The 24,374-nt window shown below is 44.1% G+C and overlaps 1 protein-coding gene across 2 annotated transcripts in view; it reads right to left on the bottom strand.

Annotated features, from left to right (window-relative positions):
• The window catches only part of CEP120 (centrosomal protein 120), a 152,127-nt gene that overhangs the window by 36,255 nt on the left and 91,498 nt on the right, over window positions 1-24,374 (bottom strand). Inside the window, exon 17 of one of the 2 annotated variants that reach the window (XM_077462185.1) lies at window positions 16,927-17,049. The exons of the other annotated variant lie outside the window; for it this stretch is intronic. Within the exon in view, the coding sequence (XP_077318311.1) occupies window positions 16,927-17,049 (123 nt within the window). The remainder of the gene's footprint in view (window positions 1-16,926; window positions 17,050-24,374) is intronic. 2 annotated transcript variants of the gene reach the window in all.

Genomic DNA, 24,374 nt, shown 5'->3' with positions numbered 1-24,374 from the left:
ATAACTGGTCACAGTTCTATTTTAAACTATCAATACACACACAATGACCTAAAGAGATGTAAAAGATGCAATTCATTCATCCAACATGCACATCCACACTTCGATGCAGACTGGGAAAAGTCCAGATTAAGAAAGAAAAATGTGGGCCGTCATAATTGGTCTCCTGAAAATTCTGGGGAAAACCTGTAATTCCATTTCTACATTATGCTTGTTTCAAATCAATGAAACACATACTTTACTCATAACAGGTTTACTTTACCTTGGAGATAGTTATTGTGGAATGTTGCATTACTTCTATCCACATCTAAACAGACTAATATGGTAAAAAATGTGGGTATACCTGACCATCGCACATATGCTATACGACCTAAAGGTTATTATGTAATTCAGATGTTAACAGTGAAGGCACTATTGTGTCGCTATTTTAGTGATTTTTATAGCATAAATATTCAAAATAGTATGTTTCAGTTACCATGCATTGTTTTAAGAAGCTAGGCTTTCCCTATTCATGTTAATTAACTTTTTGGACTGGCTCATAGCACTAATGAAGCAGGAAGTGATGTCACCAGGAAATAGGGGGAGGGAACAAAGGAACTGAACACAGCAATGTACTGAAGACAAAGAGGACTAGCTTTACAGGAGCAGGAGAGATCAAGGATAAAATAAATTGGACTCCATCATCAGGAAAAAACAAGTTAAGTAACTGTTTATTGCATCCCTATTACTATTGCATACAATGCCCACACTTATTTGCTAGGAAGGATAGGTAGCTTGTGCATGTGTATATTGTATGCATATTTTTGTAATGTTTTGTAGGTCTTTTGCTGTTTCCTAAAATTGTACATAGTTTGTAAGTAAAGCATTTTTGTTTGGTAAACCAAAGCACATTAATATACTACAGAGGTTATTATTGCTTTCTTACTTTTACCACAAAGTAACCTTAAAAAGACACAAAGCAAAAACAATTATTAATGCTACTGCACGCAAAACGTGCACTTTAGCAGTATGGAGAAGGTCTAACCCTATACCTAATGAACCCCTTTGGAATAAAATTGGAATGCGGATTGTGCGCCAGGTCACAAAGTCCCACAGACACACCAAAATCTTGTGGAAGGCCTTTTCAGAAGAATACAGGGATGTTACAGATGCAAAAGGGGGACCAAATCTACACTGAGCAAAATTATAAAACGCAACAATTTTGTGTTTGACCCCATTTATCATGAGCTGAACTCAAACATCTATGACTTTTTCTATTTAGACAAAAGGCCTATTTCTCTCAAATATTGTTCACAAATCTGTGTAAATCTGTGTTAGTGAGCACTTCTTTGCAGAGATGATCCATAAACCTCACAAGTGTGGCATATCCAGATGCTGTTTAGACAGCAAGAATATTGCACAGGTGTGCATTAGGCTGGCCACAATAAAAGGCCACGCTACAGTAAAATGTGCAGTTTAAATCACACAGCACAATGCCACAGATGTCACATGTTTTGAGAGCGTGCGCAATTGGCATGCGGACTGCAGGAAAGTCGACCAATGGTGTTGCCCTTGAATTGAATGTTAATTTCTCTACCATGAGCCATCTCCAAAAAGGCATTTCAGAGATTTTGGTAGTACATCCAACCGGCCTCACAACAGCAGACCACATGTAACCACACCAGACCAGGACCTCCACATCCAGCATCTTCTCCTCTAAGATCATCTAAGTCCAGCCACCCAGACAGCTGCTGCAACAATCGGTTTGCATAACTAAAGAATTTCTACACAAACTGTCAGAAACCATCTCATGGAAGCACATCTGCATGCTTGTCGTCCTCATTGAGGTCTCGACCTAAATGCAGTTAGTCACTGTAACCGACTTGAGTGGGCAAATGCTCACATTCGATGACATCTGGCACTTTGGAGAGGTGTTCTCTTGTCGGATGAATCCCGGTTTTCACTGTACAGGGCAGATGGCAGACAGCATGTATGGCGCAGTGTGGGTAAGCGGTTACTGATGTCAACATTGTGGATCGAGTGTCCCATGATTGCGGTGGGGTTATGGGATGTGCGGGCATGTTCTATGGACACAGGTGCATTTTATGGATGGCATTTTGAAAGCACAGAGATACCGTGACGAGATTCTGAGGCACATTGCTGTGCCATTCATCCATGACCATCACCACATGTTGCACGGCCCCATGTTGCAAGGATCTGTACACAATTCCTGGAAGCTGAAAACATCTCAGTTCTTGCATGGCCAGCATACTCACTGAACATGTCACCCATTGAGCATGTTTGGGATGCTCTGGATCGGCATATACAACAGCATGTTCCAGTTCCTGCCAATATCCAGCAACTTCGCACAGGCATTGAGGAATGCACCAACATTCCACAGGCCACAATCAACAACCTGATCAACTCTATGCGAAGGATATGTGCTGCACTGCGTGAGCCAAATGGTGGTCACACCAGATACTGGCTGGTTTCAGACTTCTTTCCCCCCCCCCACCCCAACGCAGTAAAACTGCACATTTTAGAGTGCCCTTTTATTGTAGCCAGCCTAAAGCCGCGTACACACGTAGCGGTATGTCCAAAGTACTTAGTCTGACGGACTTCCCGCCAGACTGTCCGTCGGACTTTCCGAACGGGCTACTTGCCCACACACGGCACTTTTTGAGCGGACTAATAGGGCGTACTAAGTCCGCCGTACTATCCGCCCTACTTTTGAAATGAACGGACTCGCCCACACACGAGGAGGAAAGTCCGCTCATTTTGAGCGCGTCTCCAGGTAGGCGGGGCCCGCGAAGGAGACGTCGCTGGCCCCGCCGCCTGGTATGGACTTAAAGGGGAACCCCAACGCCGAAAAAAAAATCGGTGTGGGGGTTCCCCCCAAGTCCACAACAGACCCTTGTCCGAGCACGCTACCTGGCCGGCCAGGAAAGGGGGGGCGAGCGAGCGCCCCCCGCCCTCCTGAGCCGTACCAGGCCGCGTGCCCTCAACATGGGGGGTGCCTTGGGGAAGGGGGGGCCGCGCGGCCCCCCCACCCCAAAGCACCTTGTCCCCATGTCGATGAGGACAAGGGCCTCTTCCCGACAACCCTGGCCGTTGGTTGTCAGGGTCTGCGGGCGGGGGGCTTATCGGAATCCGGGAGCCCCCTTTAATAAGGGGGCCCCGGATACCGGCCCCCCACCCTATGTGAATGAGTATGGGGTACAATGTACCCCTACCCATTCACCTGTAAAATAAAAGTACAAAAAAAAAAACACAACACGCGAGATAAAATACTTTATTGCACAGCTCCGGGAGTCTTCCGTCTTCGGGGGTCTTCTCGCCGGACTCCTCCGCTATCTTCTTGTAGCTCTTTTACTAGCGGAGGAGCACGGCATTCTTCTTCGTCGCCGCGGCCTCTTCTTCCGACTTCGGGGGTCTTGTCCCCCTCTTCGGTTCTTCTGCCGGGCCACCGCGCCTTCTTATAGCTCTTTTACAGGCGGTTGCCCGGTCTTCTGTCGCCGCCGCCGCCCGTTCTTCTTCTTCTTCTTCAGGAGATGTTGACTCGACGATCTCTCCGGCCGCAATGCCAGGGACGCGCTGCGCTGCCACTTATATAGGGGCAAGGGGCGGTTTCACATGGGTTTATGTCACATGGGTTGGTCACATGGGTTGATGTCACATGGCGACAGTCCCAGCATCCTCCTGGACTGTGACATCGTAAGGGGGCAGGGTCACCATGTGACACCAACCCATGTGACATAAACCCATGTGACACCGCCCCTTGCCCCTATATAAGTGGCAGCGCAGCGAGTCCCTGGCATTGCGGCCGGAGAGATCGTCGAGTCAACATCTCCTGAAGAAGAAGAAGAAGAAGAAGAACGGAAGGCGGCGGCGACAGAAGACCGGGCCACCGTCTGTAAAAGAGCTATAAGAAGGCGCGGTGGCCCGGCAGAAGAAACGAAGAGGGGGACAAGACCCCCGAAGTCGGAAGAAGAGGCCGGCGGCGAGGAAGAAAGCCGGACTCCTCCGCTAGCAAAAGAGCTACAAGAAGATAGCGGAGGAGTCCGGCGAGAAGACCCCCGAAGACGGAAGACCCCCGGAGCTGTGCAATAAAGTATCTCGTGTGTTGTGTTTTTTTTTGTACTTTTATTTTACAGGTGAATGGGTAGGGGTACATTGTACCCCATACTGATTCACATAGGGTGGGGGGCCGGGATCCGGGGGCCCCCTTATTAAAGGGGGCTCCCGGATTCCGATAAGCCCCCCGCCCGCAGACCCCGACAACCAACGGCCAGGGTTGTCGGGAAGAGGCCCTTGTCCTCATCGACATGGGGACAAGGTGCTTTGGGGTGGGGGGGGCGCGCGGCCCCCCCTTCCCCAAGGCACCCCCCATGTTGAGGGCACGTGGCCTGGTACGGCCCAGGAGCGGGGGCGCTCGCTTGCCCCCCCTTTCCTGGCCGGCCGGGTAGCGTGCTCGGACAAGGGTCTGTTGTGGACTTGGGGGGGGGGGGGACCCCACGCCGATTTTTTTTGGCGTTGGGGTTCCCCTTTAAGTCCATACCAGGCGGCAGGGCCAGCGACGTCTCCTTCGTGGGCCCCGCCTACCTGGAGACCCGCTCAAAATGAGCGGACTTTTCTCCGGGTGGGAAAAGTCCACTCATTTCAAAAGTACGGCGGACTGGCATACACACGGCCGGATTGTCCGCCGAAATGCGAGATTGGAGTGCAACACGGCATTCTAAGTCCGCCGTACTTTCAGGTCAAAAAAGTATGCCGGAGGCTACACATGGGGGGATTGTTTGGCGGACTTGAGTTTGCCGGACTTTTCCACCGGATTGTTTGATCGTGTGTACGCGGCATAAGTCACACCTTGCAATAATCATGCTGTCTAATCAGCATCTGGATATGCCACACTTGTGAGGTGGATGAATTAACTCGGCAAAGGAGATGTTCTCACTAACACAGATTGGTCTTTTGTGTACATAGAAAAAGTCGTAGATCTTTGAGTTCAGCTTATGATAAATGGGGGCAAACAAAAAAGTGTTTTGTTTATAATTTTGTTCAATGTATATTTAATGTCCATGGTTTTGGAATAGGATGTCCAACATGGCTAGGTGCCCACAAACCTCTGCTTTATTTACACCAGTGGTTTCCAAACTGTGGCTCTTTGCTTGTCTTAATACAGCCCTTGGGGGCCTTTTCCTCCCACCGATATAAAACACTATTCCTCTCATCGACACCAAAATGGAACTCAATTCTTGCAACTGACATCAGCTATGGGGTTCTATTTCTCCCATTGATGCCAACAATGGGACACTATTGCTCAAACCAACGCCAATGATGAAGCACTATTCCTTCCCCTATTACCAAAAATGCATTGTTTACTCCCACTCACCCAAGGACAATTTATATTCCCAATGGCTGCAGTCCGGCCACCTAAAGTTTGAAGGACAGTAAACTGGCCCTTTATTTGTAATGTTTGAAGACCCCTGATCTGCACAATATAGTGCGGATTATAAGGCAAAAAAATTAATAAAAAAAATTCAACCTGCCGATTCTTCATTGACACAGCTTTCTTGGCGTCACCATTTCAATACCATAAACAAACACATTTTTAAACAATATGCCACCTTCTGAGAATGTCTTAAGTGCAAAAGTGTTTGATCTTCCAAACTGGACTTTCACTATGCAGGACTACTACCAAACTGACACACGAATGAAGACACCTAAAATATTCATAGGAGCAAAGCATGGGTAAGTGACGGCATATTGCCTGACATTCCATAAACGTGCCAGAGTTTTGATCATGCCAAGCACTACCCCATCCCCTCATCACTCATGTGTCAAAGCTGTTAGCAGAGACTCAACTAAAAACCAGCAGACACTTCATCAAGAGAAGGGAAAGCTTTTATGGCATGAAACGATCCCCCCATTGTACTGGACGTTCCAAGCTGATAGCCGGCTGGGCCGTCTATATATTTTGTAACCCATTCAGCTAAGAGAATTATGGACAAGACTGAATCATAATGCTTATTTTTACTTGCCATTGTTGATCTGTTATAATTGAAACTGGGCCAAACTGGCCTTGTTTTAGGAATGTACTTTCTCAGTCTCAAACAGAGAAACAAGTTGGCTATAACACTTAGCAGACAAACTTTTACTCTTTATTTTAATAGAATGATAGCAAGTTTAAAGAAACACAAAATGTCAGCTCTCCTTTAACATGTATTTTCAAATAAGATACACAGGCCAAAATAAATAAATTATATATTTAACTCTGCTCAGAAATGAAGCCTCTGCTGTGTCGACTAGTTAATATCAATACACAACTGGGAAAATGAATGGCTATGTTTGTATGCTTAACCTAAATAAAAACAGTCCACTCACTAGTTTCATTATGAAACCGTTTAACATCATGTTTATATTAAAAGCTGTTAAATGATGGATTAAGTCATTTGACAAAATAGGCCTTAGATCAAGCCAAAATTTGTCGGTGTTTTCATAGCATACAAATACTGCAAACCATAAAATCTCTAAATATTTGAAATAAAAAAGAAATCCTTACTATTTATTAAACAACATCCTTCTGTAGTCTTTTTCATGGATCTACTACTGCAGCTACGTTTTCTACCAGTAACCTTGAGACCATGTGATCTCTTGAAAGCCCGATGAGTAAAATCTCACAGAATCTTCATTATAAATGTAGTTCCAAAAGTCATTTTATTTTTTTAAATCTGCAGCTTTCATAAAAATAATACATGATGCTCCTGCCAGGAAGTTCTTTGTTGACTATTGTGTTTGTCTTCCAAAATGTGCTCCTGCATTGTCACCATGCCACAAAGGCTTCTGATATAGACAAGTGGTCTTTTCAACACACATATGGTTCTCCATTGTCGAAATTTTGCAGCCATCACTAGAATCCATGTACAAAGGAAGTGGTTGCAAAGATTTTTCTGCACTAACCATGCAACAAAGGACGAAAAAAAGGTTAAAAAGAGTATATTTTTATAACAAAATAGGTACATGTCCATAATACACATTGCTTTCTTGAACTAAAAGTGGAAGTTCCGCTTTAAGGACACCTAATCCTCTAGCGTGCCACATTTGGCATGTCAGTCTTTATTTATTTTTTGGGGGGGGGGGGGGGGGGGGGGGGAGCGGGTACATCGTTTTGACAGCTATCCAGCTCTCCCTTACGCTCGAGCTGCCTAGGCAACTTAAGTAGAAGTTCTCCTCTCCTCGCCCCCCCTGCAATCTTCTGGGACATGTCACAGGTCCCAAAAGATTGCTCGGCCATTGAGGAGGCGCAGCGCAACTCGTGAAGCTGCAAGCCGTCACAGCCGGGTGCCCACACTAATGATGCCGGCGAGGGAGAGAACAGGGTTCGGGCAGCCGCATAACTGGATCATGGGACAGGCAATTGTGTAATTACTAAAAGTTAGCAGCTACACTTTTAATAAATACAATGACTGGAGCTTTGCTTTAAGTCAAACTTCACATGTATGAAAAGTGTGCATTAGCAAAATGCTTTCATTTTGAGTACTTATCTCACAAATGTCGGGGGGGGGGGGGGGGAAATGGGCGGCGACAACTTAGTATATATAGAGGGTTCCTGACATACATATCCAAAAGGCTGCACAATGGTGCATGTTGTATACACAAAGATATAAAAAAAAAAAAAAAAAAACACGAGAGGGTCATGCCCCATTGTTTCAAGGCAGCAAAACATAAGGCACAGAGGCACTGTGTTGCACAAAAAAGATGCAAGTGTATATGCGTATTGTGGTACCCTTCAAAATGAATAGTCTTCTGTTTCAAATGCCCCTTTATGCTTCGGCCTACCTCCTTAGACCCAGTTTGTTTGGACAGTATGGCTACCTGTTGACTTGGCACCTTTCACAGAGCGCTTAACCGCTCAATAAGACACAGACTTTGAAGCCAACACCATCTTACCTAAGCTAATTGCAGTATAGAGGATATTTTCCACTTCTTTAAAGTGTAAGAAAACAAAGACCATTCTAAAGCCTCATACACACTATCAGATTTTCTGCTGATTTTTTTCTTCAGATTTACCAAAACCATGTAATATCAGGTCAAACTTTAGGAGTTTCAGTTTGTATGCAATCAGGCAGGCCCTTGCACTACATGGTTTTGGTAAATCTGAAGGAAAAATAATCAGCAGAAAATCTGATAGTGTGTATCGGGCTTAAGCCCTATCTCTGCAAAGCACTAACACTGACAGAGGGAACATGGAACAAACAAGGATGGTCTAGCTAGGACTGATCCAACTAGCTCTAAACAGGAGGGGGAGACAAATTGCATAAAGTAGTATGCATAGTTCATACTTGATGGACCGCTGAGGAAGCTGAAAATCACTGTAGTCGGCAGTCACTACAGTGATGGCCACAAGCTTCTGTGTAGTACTGGGGTTCTGCATGAGCAGCTTTCCCTCAGCACACTGACTACAGGGAGTTGCTTACAGCCGCCATTCATAGAATGCCAGGAATTCAGCGACTCTAAAATCTGCAAGCTTACTATGAGTTAAGTCCAATGATATGCAGGTCACCTTGTGGACTTATCTGGGTTATTTACACCTGACAGCTTTACTGTGCACCGGGAGTACAGCTGTCACTACACTCCTAGTCTCTCTAACCGGAAAGTCACTGTCTTCTCATATGTAGAATCTTTCTTCATCCCTCCCATCTGATGTTCATTCACAGAAGGCTTTGTATTTTGTGACTCTTGTATTTGTTCACATAATACAAAGAACTCTGTGATTGGGTAGTCATGTGTCTTTGCAGCTGATGACGCAGAGACCAGAAGGATCAGCATTGAAGCGTTAAAAGTATAGCAATAGTTGTACTTTTAGTGCTCAGTAAAAATGTAAACTGTAAATTAACTGTGCAGGCAAACAGGACGACAAGTGCGCGCAAACAGGACGACAAGTGCGCGCAAACAGTTTGATGCAGGAGCAGCTCGGATGGTCTCTAAATGTAACAGCCAGGCCTAACTTGCGCTTTTCCAACTTCAGAGAATGCAGCACCATGATTCCAGCAACTGTGAGAGTTTAGGTGACCTCTGAAGTGTTAACAGGTTTTTTTTTATCATTCATTCTGAAAAGGTGTGTGAAGAAGCAATGAAATATGTGGATACACCAACAGAAAATGTTGGGAAAAGGTTTGGCACCAGCTGCAATTATTTAGACACATACTTGGTTGGTGGTGGTAATTGCCCATCCCTGTACTGATGAGCATTAGACAGTATAAAAAGGCAAGGATATTTCTGATATTCTGCATGTTTGCATCACCCCCTGCTACTTTCTGGCCAGTAATAATCTTCTACAAGACGTAACTCTTAGGAGTCCGGTTACATCATGCATTTATTATAAAGAAGCTGTCCTCCTCCCTGTACCAATTTTTACACAAAGAGAGGCGATTCTCATTATCAAGGACATTTTAACTGACTGGTAATGTACACTTGAGAGACAGTGCTAATAGAAAAACGTAGATTCAATACCAATGTATTTACAGCACATCCTCTCTTTCTAGAAGTAGTCTACATTTGTGCAAAATAAATAAAATAAAATTAAAAAGCTAACACATTAAAGAACAAAAAAAAAATAAATCCAAAGAGGTACTCTGAAATTTAAAACACAACTATGGCCGGCCATACATGCTGGTTCAGCAGGAACCGGACGAGATTTGAACCCATAATGGGCAGGCTGAATTTACCAAGTTTATCAATCAACTTGGGTACAACCAGCCTACCAGATTCTCTTGTAATTATAATCACTGTCTTATCCCAGCAGCCACGGCTTCCCATGCCTGAAGAAGACAATTACTGATTTCCATCACTTTTGTCAGTGTTGATGGGGGGGAATCGTGCAAATGTCTGCATGTGGCCTGCCTATAGGCAAATTTATCTCCAATAAACAGTAAGTTTATACAAACTAAACTGTATATAATAGCTTCCTGCAATTCTGAAAAGCATAACACACACGGGTCAAAAAGGGGCAGCACAGAAAACCACACTACACTGCAAGCTTGCCGACAGGAGGATAGAGGGATGACCTCAGAAGTATACAGAGGTCGATTAACTGTCCAATCACAGGCAGGGGCAAGTCCTTGACCAAGATGGATTAAGTAAACCCAAAAAAATAAAAAAGTGGCCTAGCTTTGCTCTGGCAGGATGGAGTGAATGTCAACTAAAGAGCATTATAAATCCTCTGGCATACAGAAAAGAACATTTGTAATTTAAAGGCAAAATAAGTCAGGTGGAAGAGTTAATATTTATTTATTTTCTATTGTGCATTTAGCCATTTATATTTTTCATTTACAGAACTATAGATACAAACTATAATGAGTTAAGCACCACTGCCATGTTTTTTTTTTTTTTGTTCTATCCTAAACCTACTGTCTTGAAAAATGATCTTTCATTCGAGATTAGCTATCTTAAAACAAATGATTCATGTTTGTAGCCCGTGTAGTCTATCTGCAGAACACTCCCCAATAAGCTTGCCTACTAAACAGCTATGAAGACGTGCAATCTCTGACCCTACATATTACTATGAACAAGCTTGACATTAGGCATAGTGTAAAAAATTATAATATCTATCTCTCTAATATTAAAATATATTACCGTATATATTATATATATATATATATATATATATATATATATATATATATATACATATACATACATACACACACACACACACACATATACACGCACACACACACAGTAAATCAATAGCAAGTTCTATAGAAATTCAGCCTCCCACTGATCTATTGTTTACAATGGATAAATAAGCCGTCTACACAAAATAATGATGAACACTGATTTGTTGTATACTGGACAGGTCATTGGAAAGTTGATCTATCCCCAAACAACTTTCCTGCTCTTCTTGTGAGTGTGCAAATACCAAAAGAGCTAGTTAGTGCAATAAAGTAATTCATCTTGAAGCTTCTTACAACTTCCTTTCCAACTGCAAACAGAATCATTACGATTTGAAGAAAAGGGGGGGAGAGGCTCCATTTTAAAAATTTCTATGAAGAAAGTATATGAAAACCAAGCTGCTTTTGTTCACCCAGGGATGTTGCCAGTGTAAAGTTTTAAAGACTGATTTGAAACAGATCTTGCAGCCTGCAGAGCAGCCCACTTTGTACAGCAGTGTCTCCAATCATAACGCATGAAAACAACTTGGAAATTTGAAATTTTGAGCTGTGAACATCTGCAGAGTTTTCGTATCCCTCTCCAAAGCACTGAGTCCCGTGGCTTTCTCCTGTTCAGTAGCTGTTATCAGCCTGGTAACTTCTGACAATTTCTCTGACACCTGCAAGCTATCACAGCCGGGTGCCCACACTTGCGATGCCAGCGCTGGAGAGAACCAAGGTGGTCGCATTGCTGGACCGTGGGACAGGCGAGTGTGTACACTTTTTGTAGCTGCTGACTTTTAATAAACACAAAACAGTGTGGAACTCCACTTTAAGTTGTAGCTGCTGTCCTCTAAACATTGCTAGCTTGTTAAACACAGTTTTACTTAAAGTGGAAGTAATCCCTCCTATAGTTTTCAGCCAAGGAAGCTGCCATCTTGGCCTCCCTTTAATCTTTAACTGCCATGAAGCTGCACATGTGATCAGTTATGACACCAGCCATTGGATGGTTTGACAGTTTGGTTGAGAGCACAACCAATGTGACAGTTAACATTTCCGGCATGCCGGGAATGTAACTGTTTTTTCAAACCGTTAGATCGATGGGTTTACTTCCGCTTTAAAGGGGTTGTAAACCCTTGTGTTTTTTTCACTTTAATGCATGCTATGCATTAAGGTGAAAAAACTGACACTGACCAGCCCCCCAGTTTTATTCACCAGAGCCCTTTGTTCTCACAGCAGAGATGCTCTCTACCTCTCTGCCCGTTGTCTAGGCTCTTGATTGGATAGAGAGATAGCAGCGCAGCCATCCCTCTGCTATCAAATCTAATGACGCGGGTGGGGCTGAGTCCGACATTCAGTGTCTATGGACGTAAAAGACTCAGGAGCGCACCCACATGGTAACCCCTAAGAGAGTGCTTCTCCTATGGGGTTTACCAATGTGGGGAGGAGCTAATAGCTTTGCCGGGGGACCCCAGAAGAGGTGGATTGGGGCCACTCTGTGCAAAACTGTACAAGGCTTTAGTCCCTGTGTGTACAGAAATGCCAAATAAAAAAAAATTCCCTCTGTAAAAATGCATTGTAGTATGATAAACCAAGACATGCATTACAGAAAATTTTAAAATGTTAGACTTTATTTAACAGGGCATTGCAAAATACTTCTGACAAGCGGAAGTGAAGTATTGCAAATGCCTCCAACCTGCATGCATGTTATGCATTGTATGCCTTCCAACTGATAGCAAATAAAGTAAAAGCAGACATGGAATGTGTTTAACCACTTGCTTACTGGGCACTTAAAACCTCCCTCCTGCCCAGACCAATTTTCAGCGCTGACGCACTTTGAATGACAATTGCGCGGTCATGCTACACTGTACCCAAATGAAAATGTTATCATTTTTTTCCCACAAATAGAGCTTTCTTTTGGTGGTATTTAATTACAGCTGGGAGTTAGATTTTTTGCTAAACAAAAAAAGCTGCAAAATTAAAAATAAAATCATGTTTAATAGTTTGTTATCAAATTTTGCAAACAGGTCATTTTTCTCCTTCATTGATATGCGATGATGAGGCGGCAGTGGTGGGCACTGATAGGCTGCACTGGTGGGCACTGATAGGCACAGATAAGGTAGCACTGATAAGGCAGCACTGATGGGCACAGATAAGATGGCAGTGATGGGTGGAATGGATGGGTGGTACTGATAGGTACCATGATAGATGGTACTGATGGCAACTGATAGGTGGCACTGATAGATGACACCGATATGTGGCACTGAGGTGCAGCACTGTTGAGGCAGATTGTGGGCACTGATAGGTGGCACTATGGGCACTGATAGGTGGCACTGTTGCCTATTCATAGGTGGCACTGGCAGGGGGAAGGTGGGCACTGATGAGCTGGTGCCAGCTCGCCGCGATCGGGACTGATATCCCTCTCACAGCGGCCGGTGATCTGCTTTTTTTCCCCCTCTCGCTGTTAGCGCGAGGGGGAAATATAGCCAATTACCGTCTCTGTTGTCATCACATGATCAGCTGTCATTGGCTGACAGCTGATCACGTGGTAAGGGGGTCGGGATCGACCCCTTACTCCGATCGGTGATTCAGCGAGTCTCAGACTCGCTGATCACAGAGCGCGCCGCACGCGCCCCTCAGGGGGCGCGCAGGCCGCTCGTGCACGGGACGACATCAATAGACATAGTCCCGTCAAAGCAGGTCCGCGCTGTAGCCGTCATTCGGCTATAACGCGGATCTCTAGTGGTCAAATATAAAATGCTGTTTGTTATATATAAAAAAAGAGAAAAGAAAAAGATCCCACTGGTGAGCACATAAGAAATTTCAAATTTGTGTTGACACTACATAATTGCTGTGAACAACTCCTACTATCAAACGTGGGCAATGAATAATGATATAGGGGGAATCTTTACCCACACACGTAAAATCCCTTAACTGCTTGCTGACCGGCTCACGTCGATATACATCAGCAGAAGGGCACATACAGGCATATTAACGTACCTGTACGTTGCCCTTCAAGAAGCGGTTTTCAGGCGCACGCCCACCGCAAGCTGTGATCGCAGGTCCCGCGGACTCGATGACCATGGGGATACTCGCGATCATCTCACAGAGAGGAAGAGCAGGGAAATGCTGATGTAAACAAGCATCTCCCCATTCTGCCTAGTGACACTGACCACAGCTGATCACATCTCCCTGTAATCGGGAGGGGTGATCAGTTTTGTTTCACACAAAGCTTCCCCCCCCCCCCACAGTTAGAATCACTCCCTAAGACAAACTTAACCCCTACAGCGCCCTCTAGTGGTTAACCCCTTCACTGCTAGTCACATTTGCATTGCATTTTTAATCGCACTGATCGCTGTATAAATGTGAATGGTGCCAAAATGTAGCAGTCACGGGGGAAAAAATAAATAAAAATATTTCGCTGATCGCCGCCATTACTAGTAAAAAAAAAAAAAATTCATAAAAATGCCATAAAACGATCCCCTATTTTGTAGATGCTATAACTTTTGCGCAAACCAATCAATAAACGCTTAATTCTATTTTTACCAAAAATATGTAGAAGATTTTTTTTTTTTACTTATTGCTATAATACATATCTCAAAATTAAAAATAAATAAATAATACATTTATTCATCAGTTTAGGCCAATATGTATTCTTCTACATATTTTTGGTAAAATAAAAAAAAGTTGCAATACGCATATATTGATTGGTTTACGCAAAAGTTATAGCGTCTACAAAATTGGGCAAATATTTATGGCATTTTTGTTTATTTTTTTTACTAGTGGTGATCAGTGATTTTTAGTTGGACTACAACATTGCAGCAGACAGATCGAACACCTTTGACACTTTTTTGGAACCACTGACATTTATACAGCGATCAGAGCTAAAAAAAAAATAGCCACTGATTACTGTATAAATGTCACTGGCAGGAAAGGGGTTAAGTGTGTTCCCTGGGAGTGTTTTTAACTGTATGGGGGCTGGGGTGACTGGAGGAGGAGAAAGATCGCTGTTCCTAATCACTAAGAACAGCAGATCTCTAACTTGCCTGTTAGAACGAGGATCTGTCTTTACATTGACAGATCCCCATTCTGGCTCTCATTTCTGCCATCGGTCGTGTGCATAGGGTCCCCTGTCGTACAGCGGGCAGGCCTGCTATGGTTTCGTAAAGGAGCCAAGTACACCTACAGCGATTTGCAGGAACATAACGGCGGCTGGTTTGCAAGTGGTTAAAGAGGAACTGCAGTCTGCTCACATAATTTGTAATAGAACCACTTTGCATATTATTTTATACATACTTTGATTCTGTACTTGCTTACTATGCTGCAGAAATCTTCCTTCACCAAGTCCAGATGCAGCCATTTTAACTGTGGGCAGCTGAAGCTGCTGCCTGTTCACATCCTGGATTTACACAGACACACAACTCTAGCTCTGCAGCTTTCCTTGGCCCTCTTATGACTCATTCCCCTCCCTTCCTGGCAAAGTCTCAGGAGAGAGAGAGCTGTGCATGATGTCATAAGCCTAGGCTAATGACCAGACAAGAAACAGGAAGTGAGCTGTATAAGGTATTTACTGGCAGAAAAAAAATTACATATTTTACTATCCTGCTTCAGTTCTTTTCTCCATATTCTGATCTCACTCAAGGCTCAGATGGCAGCAAGCCATTGGCTCCTGCTGCCAGTCAATGGACACACACAGCCCGGTTTGGAAGTCTGCTTGCACGTGTGTCGGTGGGGGACCCCAGAAGAAGTGGTTCAGGGCAACTCTGTGCAAAACCATTGCAGGTTTGTTATATAATTAAAAAAAATTACCTTTACAAATGCTTAAAGCAGTTCAATAGGGGTTAAAGAGTTTGTTTTTTTTTGTCTGTTAACCAGTTAAGCCCCGGACCAATTTGCAGCCAAAGGAGCAAGCTACTTTTTGCGATTTGGCACTGCGTCACTTTAACTGACAATTGCGCGGTCGTGCGACGTAGCTCCCAAACAAAATTGGCATCCTTTTTTCCAACAAATGGAGCTTTCTTTTGGTGGTATTTGATCACCTCTGCGGTTTTTATTTTTTGAGCTATAAACAAAAATACTTTTTGCTATAATAAATATCCCCAACAAATCTACATATTTTGGTAAAAAAAAAAAACCCAATTAGCGATTGATTGGTTTGCGCAAAAGTTATAGCATTTACAAAATGGGGATAGTTTTATAGCATTTTTATTAATATTTTTTTTTTTACTAGTAATGGCGGCGATCAGCGATTTTTATTGTGACTGCGACATTATGGCGGACAGTCATTTTTGGGACCACTGTCATTTATACAGCAATCAGTGCTATTTAAATACACCGATTCCTGTGTAAATGACACTGGCAGTGAAGGAGATAACCACTAGGGGGCGAGGAGGGGTTATGCATTTTTTTATTGTAGGGGGGCATGGCTTGGCATGTGACGTCACTGATAGTCTTTCCCTATATCAGGGAACAGATGATCGGTGACCGCCACAGTAGGAAGCACGGGGAGAGGTTTGTTTACACTGACCTCTCCTCATTCTTCAGCTCTGTGACCCGATCGCGGGACCAACGGACCACGGTCACGGAGCTCAGGACCGGGTCAGGAGCGCTGCCGGTGGCGCGCTCACGACCCACAGCTGGGCACTTAAAGAGCAACGTACAGGTACGTGCTGGTGCCCAGCCGTGCCATTCTGCCAACGTATATGTTCAGGAGGCGGTCCTTAAATGGTATAAAAAAAAATTAAAAAAAACACAACATGCATAAAACAGATCAGCAGTGGACAACCAAGCAGAGTTTATGCATCCCTTAGGGTTGTGCATATTATTTCTAATTTGGATGAACAAATACATTTAATCTAGGGATCTGCACAATCACAAGATGTCTGTGAAATACAGGTACAATGTTGCCAATTCATCCAAGTTCAATATGATATACTATGCAAAATCTTTGCAGATTGTCGCTCCATGTACTTCATTGTCAGGTATCTGAACATTAATTGCTCCTAGGTTAAAAAAGCTGGTCCAATAACCCTTTTCCCATTATAAACTGGCATTGTGTTTGCAACCCTCCTTCCCCACACATTGACTTGGCATTCAAGCCTATCATTTGTTTAGGAGCCCACCAGCACAAGCAAGTGCCCACAGGTGGTTTGTTGGCATTTGTCTTTCTAATCCACTTCCTAGTGCGTATGACCACCTTTACTAGTTCACTGTTGTAACAAATATGTGCTTTTAAAAAGAAGCCGCCTTAAATATGCAGGAAAAGGTTTCATTCATGAGACCGGCGAGTCAATATTACCTTTTCTAGTGTGAGAAGATTGATCTCAGACTGCAATCGGATTTCTGGTTTACTGCTTTGTTGCTCTTTGTACTGATGAAACTCCTTGTCCAGTAATTTAAACTTATGTTCTGCCTCTTGAAGCTAAAAAGCGGAAAAAGAAAGAAAGGCCTTGATATAAATCCATTAAAATTGGCTACTTAAATAAGCAAACTGTAGATGCAGAGCATGTCCGTACCTAGCCCTTGAACAAATAGACATTAAACAGATATCAAAATAACATTACCACCATAAATTACAGCTCTTCTCACTGAAGCAGAATAGACGGGGAAAGAAAAAGACAAATCTGAAAAAAAAGCTGCTTTTAGGAAACAAATGTGAAAAGTTATTTATTCCCTTGTGACATAGAAAAACACAGACAGCAGATAAAATGCAGAAACTGCCCTTCGCTAAATGCTATTACGTCTGACAGTTTAGTTACGGCTGTTTTATCACACTGGAGTTTTAGGATTTCCTCCTAAAATACATATCATACAAGCAGTACTATTAAACTGCCCTTTATTTGGCTTACTACCAACCGGGAAATTAGGAAATCAAGCTTCAGTGGAAAAAACAGATTAAAAAATAAATAAATAAATAAATAAATAAAAGGACAACTCAAAAAGTCCTTTTTTTAGGGCAGCGTGGGGTTGATTTACTAAAACTGGAAAGTGCAAACTCTGGTGCAGCTCTGCATAGGATTCAATCAGCTTCCAGTTTTTTTGTTAAGGCTTAATAGAACAAGCTGAAGTTAGAAGCTGATTGGCTACCATGCAAAGCTGTACCAGATTTTGCACTCTCCAGTTTTAGTAAATCAACCCCAATGTCATCTACTGCTAAAACTGCAGAATCCGTGTCAAGTTTAAAAGAAACCTGCCATGAAAACCAGAGGCTGGTGGCTTCTTTTAACCACTTGAGATCCGCGCTATAGTCAAATGACGGCTACAGCGCGGATCTCAAATTCCGGGACTACGTCTATTGACGTCGTCCCCTTTAAGGGCTCCGGGAGCGCGCATCGGGGAAAATCTGTGTTGGCCGTGTCCCCTGGACACATCCAATCACAGATCGCTGTAAACGGCCAATCACAGCGGCCGTTTACAGCGCGATCGCCGCCTCCAATGGGTGATGATCTCAAATGTAAACAAATGAGATAATCACCCATTGCCGAATCTGTCTCCTCACACAGCGATAGCGTGAGGAGAAAGATACTGTGAGTGAGAAAAAAAAAAAAAAAAAAAAAAAAAAAAGTATTTTGTGCCATCTGTGCCCATATCTACCCCGCCAGTGCCCAGATCTACCCCGCCAGTGCCCGCCTGTGCACCGCCAGTGCCCATCTGTGCACCGCCAGTGCCCATTGGTGCCCATCTGTACCAAGCGGTGCCCATCTGTGCCGCCTCAGCAGTGCCCATCTGTGCCGCCTCAGCAGTGCCCATCTGTGCCGCCTCAGCAGTGCCCATCTGTGCCGCCTCAGCAGTGCCCATCTGTGCCCATCTGCTGCCTCATCAGTGCACATCCGCAATAAATCTGCACATCTGTGCAACAAATCAGTGCCCATCTGTGCCAAATCAGCAGTGCCCATCTGCCGCCTCAGCAGTGCCCATCTGCCGCCTCAGCAGTGCACATCTGTGCAATAAATCTGCACATCTGTGCAATAAATCAGTGCACATCTGTGCCACCTCAAAAGCACCCATCTGTGCCACCTCAAAAGCGCCCATCTGTGCCACCTCAAAAGCGCCCATCTGTGCCACCTCAAAAGCGCCCATCTGTATAATCAGTGCCCATCTGTGCCACCTCTGTGCTGCTTCAACAGTACACATCTGTGCCGCTTCAACAGTACACATCTGTGCCACCTCATCAGTGCCCATCAGTGCTACCATGGCTAAATGAGTCTTTTCCGCTAAGGAGGCGTACCAAATTATTTCCACGGCCGACGAGAGCAACGGGGAGCTCTCCTCTTCAGATTCTTTTTCAGATTCGGATTCTGAAGCCGACATAAATTATGAGCCAGTCCTCAGCAGTGAAACACTGACTGAATCCGAGGAGGAAGATATCCGGCCCATCAAACGAAGGCTTTATAGTAAGGCAGTGCCGTCCACCAGCACCGAAGTGCCGTCCACCAGCACCGCAGTGCCGTCCACCAGCACCGCAGTGCCGTCCACCAGCACCGCAGTGCCGTCCACCAGCACCGCAGTGCTGTCCACCAGCACCGCAGTGCCGTCCACCAGCACCGCAGTGCCGTCCACCAGCACCGCAGTGCCCCGGCAAGAAAGGCCAAGTACCAGTGGGGTGTCATCTCAGCCCCAAAGGGTTAGGAGCCATGCCGGCCTTCCCTATGCCCTTGAGAACCCCTTTGTGGCTTCCTCCTAATTCAGGAGAGGCCAATGTTCCCCCTTTCACTGCCCAGCCAGGAGTCCAGGTGGACACGGAGAATTTTACCCCAATAGATTTTTTTAATTTAATTTTTACGGAGGATATGTTGTCGTCAATTGTGGCCCAGTGCAACCTGTATGCACAACAATTTATTTAGCAAAATCCGACCTCTTATTATGCCCGTCCCTACGAATGGAGAGACCTAACGGTGGAGGAGTTCAAGGTTTTTTTAGGCCTCACATTTAACATGGGACTCAACAAAAAAAAATCAATTGTGTACCTACTGGTCAACCCACCCCCTCCACCATTCACCGCTCTTCTCCGCGGTAATGCCCAGAACCAGGTATCAGATGATCCTAAGGTTCTTACATTTCAGCGACAATTCCCAGTGCCTTCCACGAAATGATCCAAATTATGACCAGCTTTACAAAATTCAACCAATACTTAATTATTTTTCAGAAACATTCCCCAAATTGTTTACCCCGGACCAACACATATGTGTGGATGAGTCCCTTATTGAATTTAGCCGCAGGCTTAGAATGAAGCAATTTATGCCCAGCAAAAGGGCCTGCTATGGGGTGAAGGTCTACAAATTATGCGACCGAGCCACAGGGTAAACATATTCATTCATAGTGTACAAAGGGAAGGACACCCAGCTGCAGCCCCCTAATTGTCCGGACTACTTGGGATCCAGCGGAAAAATTGTTTGGGACCTCATATACCCCCTATTGGATAAAGGCTACCACCTGTATGTAGATAACTTCTACACATCTCTGCCCCTGTTCCACAACCTTCACCGGAAGAAGACGCCAGCATGTGGCACTGTAAAAAGGAATCGGAAGGGCTTTCCTCAAAGTCTTGTGAATAAGAAGCTGCGAAAAGGAGAAACCGCAAGTCTGAGAAACAAGGAGGTTCTGGCAGTGAAGTGGAGGGACAGAAGGGATGTGTATATATTGTCTTCTATCCACAATGATACCTTCGTGGAAATCCCCAGAAGGAATGGCCCCGTAAAGAAACCCAAATGCATTTACGAATACAATTTGTTCATGGGGGGAGTCGACTTCAACGATCAAATGATGGAACCATATCTTGTCACAAGACGGACATACCATTGGTACAAAAAAGTAGCAATTTATTTTTTTCAATTGGCCATTTACAATTCCTTTGTAATTTACCGCAACGTCACCCAAAACCCCAAACGTTTCTTTGGCTACCAGGAGGAAGTTTTCACTGCCCTTATTTTCCCAAACGGCCCACCAGAAAATATCCGATCAGATGTTATTAGTCGACTCTCCGAGCGCCACTTTCCCGATAAAATCCCTCCCAAACCAACAGGCCAAAGACGTCAAAAAAGATGTAAGGTGTGTACCAGAGCAGGAGTCAGAAGAGACACATCTTATTATTGTGCACAATGTCCTTCCCAACCAGGCCTCTGCATAGGCGACTGATTTCGGCGTTACCATACTTCACTAAAAATTTATTGAAGTATGGTAAACATAATCCTCAGTTCCTGCCTTCATACACCTTCACACCCCTTATGGCACTGCCTGCTCTGTAACTGACCCTGGCTTGTTATTTGACCACTCTTATGCCCAACGATTCTGTACATACCGCTGCCTGATCTGGAACTGACCCTGGACTGTTATTCGACCATGCTTCTGCCTAACGATTCTGTACATACCTCTGCCTGATCTGGAACTGACCCTGGACTGTTATTCGACCATGCTTCTGCCAAAGATTCTGTACATATCTCTGCCTGATCTGGAACTGACCTTGGACTGTTTGACCACGATATTTGCCTGCCTCTTGGACTGATCTTGTATTCTGCAACTGGACTAGTGGGATTCAACACGGGGTCTCACATATGTGAGGGGCTCCAGTATAGTTTTTCTGGAAGAAGAAAACTATTTTCTTTGTTTTCTTATTCCTAGATTAGGGTCTGGAGACTCGGAGGCTTAAAAAAGATTTGGGAGGGAGAAGCCTCTACCCCTATCCCCATTCTGTCCTGAACGAGGCTCTACTTCTGTCTGCTGCCTGTAGGACTTACTGCCGTCATGCCGCACTGACCACACCACAAGGACCTGCCTACTACCAGGACCAATATTTTTGTCACTGCTGACATCTCTGCACTGACCCTGGACTGTAATATGGACAGTATCCCTGCCTGCTGCCTGAAAAACTGTGTTCGCTGTTGCTGACCAAGTCCCTGCCTGCTGCCTGGACCAGTGATATCCTCCTGTGGACAACTGCGCTTCTAAAACCACAGGTAATCTTTTCTTTACCCTTTGCTCAGCATAATGTATTTGGGGGTGTAATTCTTGGTATGTGCAGGCTGTGTGTCCCTGGAACGCCAACGGTGTTTCTTGCATGTTGCGCCTCTGTATGTGGCCAGGCTGTGTAAACGTCTCACACATGTGGTATTGCCATACTCAGGAGGAGTAGTAGAATGTATTTTGGGGTGTTATTTTTGCTATGTAAATGCTATGCGTTGGAAATATCTTATAAAACGGACAACTTTGTGTAAAAAAAAAAAATGCGTTTTCATTTTTTTCCAAATTTTCCAAAAACTTCTGGAAAAAAATGAACCATTGAAAAGACTCATTATGCCTCATAGATTATACGTTGGGGTGTTAGCTTTACAAAATAGGGTCATTTTCTGGACGTTTCCATTGCCCTGGTGTTCCAGGGCCTTCAAAACTGTAATAGGTGGTTGAGAAATGAAATGTGTAATTTATGCTCCTAGAATGCCTGAAGGTGCTACTTAAAAATTAGGCCTCTGTATGTGGTCAGGCTGTGTAAAAGTCTCACACATGTGGTATCGTTATACTCAGGAGGAGTAGGAGTATGTATTTTGGGGTGTTATTTGTGGTATGCACATTCCGTGTGGGAGAAATAAGCTATTACAATGAAAATTTTGTGAAAAAAAAAAAAAAAAAAATCGTAATTTTGCAAAGAATTGTGGGAAAAAATGACAACTTAAAATAACTCACCATGCCTCTTACTAAATACATTGGAATGTCTACTTTCCAAAAAGGGGTCATTTGTACTTTCCTGGCTTGTTAGGGTCTCAAGAATGGAGATAGGCCTTCGTACATCAAATGTGATCTTTTTTTGCAAATCTTTATGATTTGCACCATAGCTTGTAGACTCTATAAATTTCACACAGATCATATAATATGCAATAATTTGGGTTATTTTTACCAAAGATGTGTAGTAGTATAAATTGTGGCCAAAATTTATGAAGAAAAATTGCTAATTTGCTAAATTTTGTCACAGAAACGAAGAAAAATTATTTTTTTTTCAAAATTTTCGGTCTTTTTATATTTATAGCGCAGAAAATAAAAAACCGAGAGGTGATCAAATACCACCAAAAGAAAGCTCTATTGGTATAAAGAAAAGGACAAAAAAATCATTTGGTTACAGTGTTGCATGACTGAGTAATTGTCATTCAAAATGTGAGAGCACTAAAAGCTGAAAATTGGTCTGGGACTGAGTGGGGTTTAAGTGCCCAGTAAGCAAGTGGTTAAACATGCTAGCTGCCTGGATGTCATACCGACCTCCCCGTTTCACTATTAGAGCCACTGACCAGAAGCTATACCAAACACAAATACATACAGTGCCTTGAAAAAGTATTCATACCCCATGTTACAACCAGACACGTAAATTTTATTGCCATTTTATGTGATAGACCAACACAAAGGGGCACATCATTGTGAAGTGGAAAGAGAATGATAAATGGTTTTCCAAATTTTTTTACAAATAAATATCTGAAAAATGAGGCGTGCATTTGTATTCAGCCCCCCTAAATCAATACTAGAACCACCTTTCACTGCAATTACAGCTGCAAGTCTTTTTGGGGATGTCTCTACCCGCTTTGCACACCTTGAAATTTGTGCCCACTCTACTTTGCAAAATAGCTCAAGCTCTGTTAGATTGGATGGAACAGCAATTTTCAAGTCTTGCCACAGATTATCAAGTGGATTTAGGTCTGGACTTTGACTGGGCAATTCTAACACATGAATATGCTTTTAGAAAAAACAAAAAAAACAAAAAACATTCCATGCATCTTTGGCTGTATGTTTAGGGTCATTGCCCTGCTGGAAGGTGAACTTCTGCCCCAGTCTCAAGTCTTTTGCAGACTCACAGTTTTTCTTCTAAGACTATTGGACTCCATCCTTCTTGCCATCAACTCTGACCAACTTCTCTGTCGCTGCTGAAGAAAAGCATCCCCCACAACATGATGATGCCACCACCATGCGTCATGGTGAGGATGGTGTGTTCAGGGTGATGTGCAGTGTTAATTTTCTGCCACACATTGCGTTTTGATTTTAGGCCAAAAAGTTTAATTTTGGTTTCACCTGACCAGAGGACCAGACCACCTTCTTCCATGTGTTTGTTGTGTCCCCCACATGGGCTTCTTGCAAACTGCAAACGGGACTTCTTATGACGACCACCTGCGGTTCATCAACAGTTTTACCGCGCTGCGGTTCATCAACAGTTTTACCGCGGCTCTGAGAGTCTGCAGCTTGTCTGAAGGGAGAAACACTCTCCCTTCAATTGAGGGCTTTGGACGTATACCTTCCTTCTTGGGGACTACAAACAGATTGGAGTAGAACCCCTGAAATCGTTTCAGCTCCGGAACAGGTACTAGCACCCTGCGACTCAGCAGGTCCCTTACCGCCCCCATTAAAGCCTCCCGGCGAGCTGGGAGTACGGGTATGCTGGAGGGGAAGAATCTGTTTGGCGGCCAAGAGAGGAACTCTTAGGAAGGATCTTATAGAGGAAATCAGATTGCAGACCCATTGGTTGGACAGCCGAGAGGCCCATCGGGCTGCAAACTCCCGAAGGCGACCCCCCCCACCCGAGTTGCAGGCAGGGGCAAACCTTCATGCGGTAGCACTTTTGCTCGCAGGCCTGTGGTTTGTCCTTCAGAGGTTGTCCTGTCAGGCTGGGGACATTTAGCCGAAGCCCGGGAGGACAAAAAAGCAGTTTGTGAGCGGAAAATGAGGGCTCCTGGCCTGTGGGAGTAGTGTCCTCTTTCCACATGTGACATTTTTAAG

This window comes from Lithobates pipiens, unplaced genomic scaffold (genome assembly GCF_037356315.1).
Source record: "Lithobates pipiens isolate NorthernLeopardFrog02 unplaced genomic scaffold, aLitPip1_a1.2 Scaffold_3, whole genome shotgun sequence".
NCBI lineage: Eukaryota > Metazoa > Chordata > Amphibia > Anura > Ranidae > Lithobates > Lithobates pipiens.
This window is presented reverse-complemented; position numbering and strand designations above follow the sequence as displayed.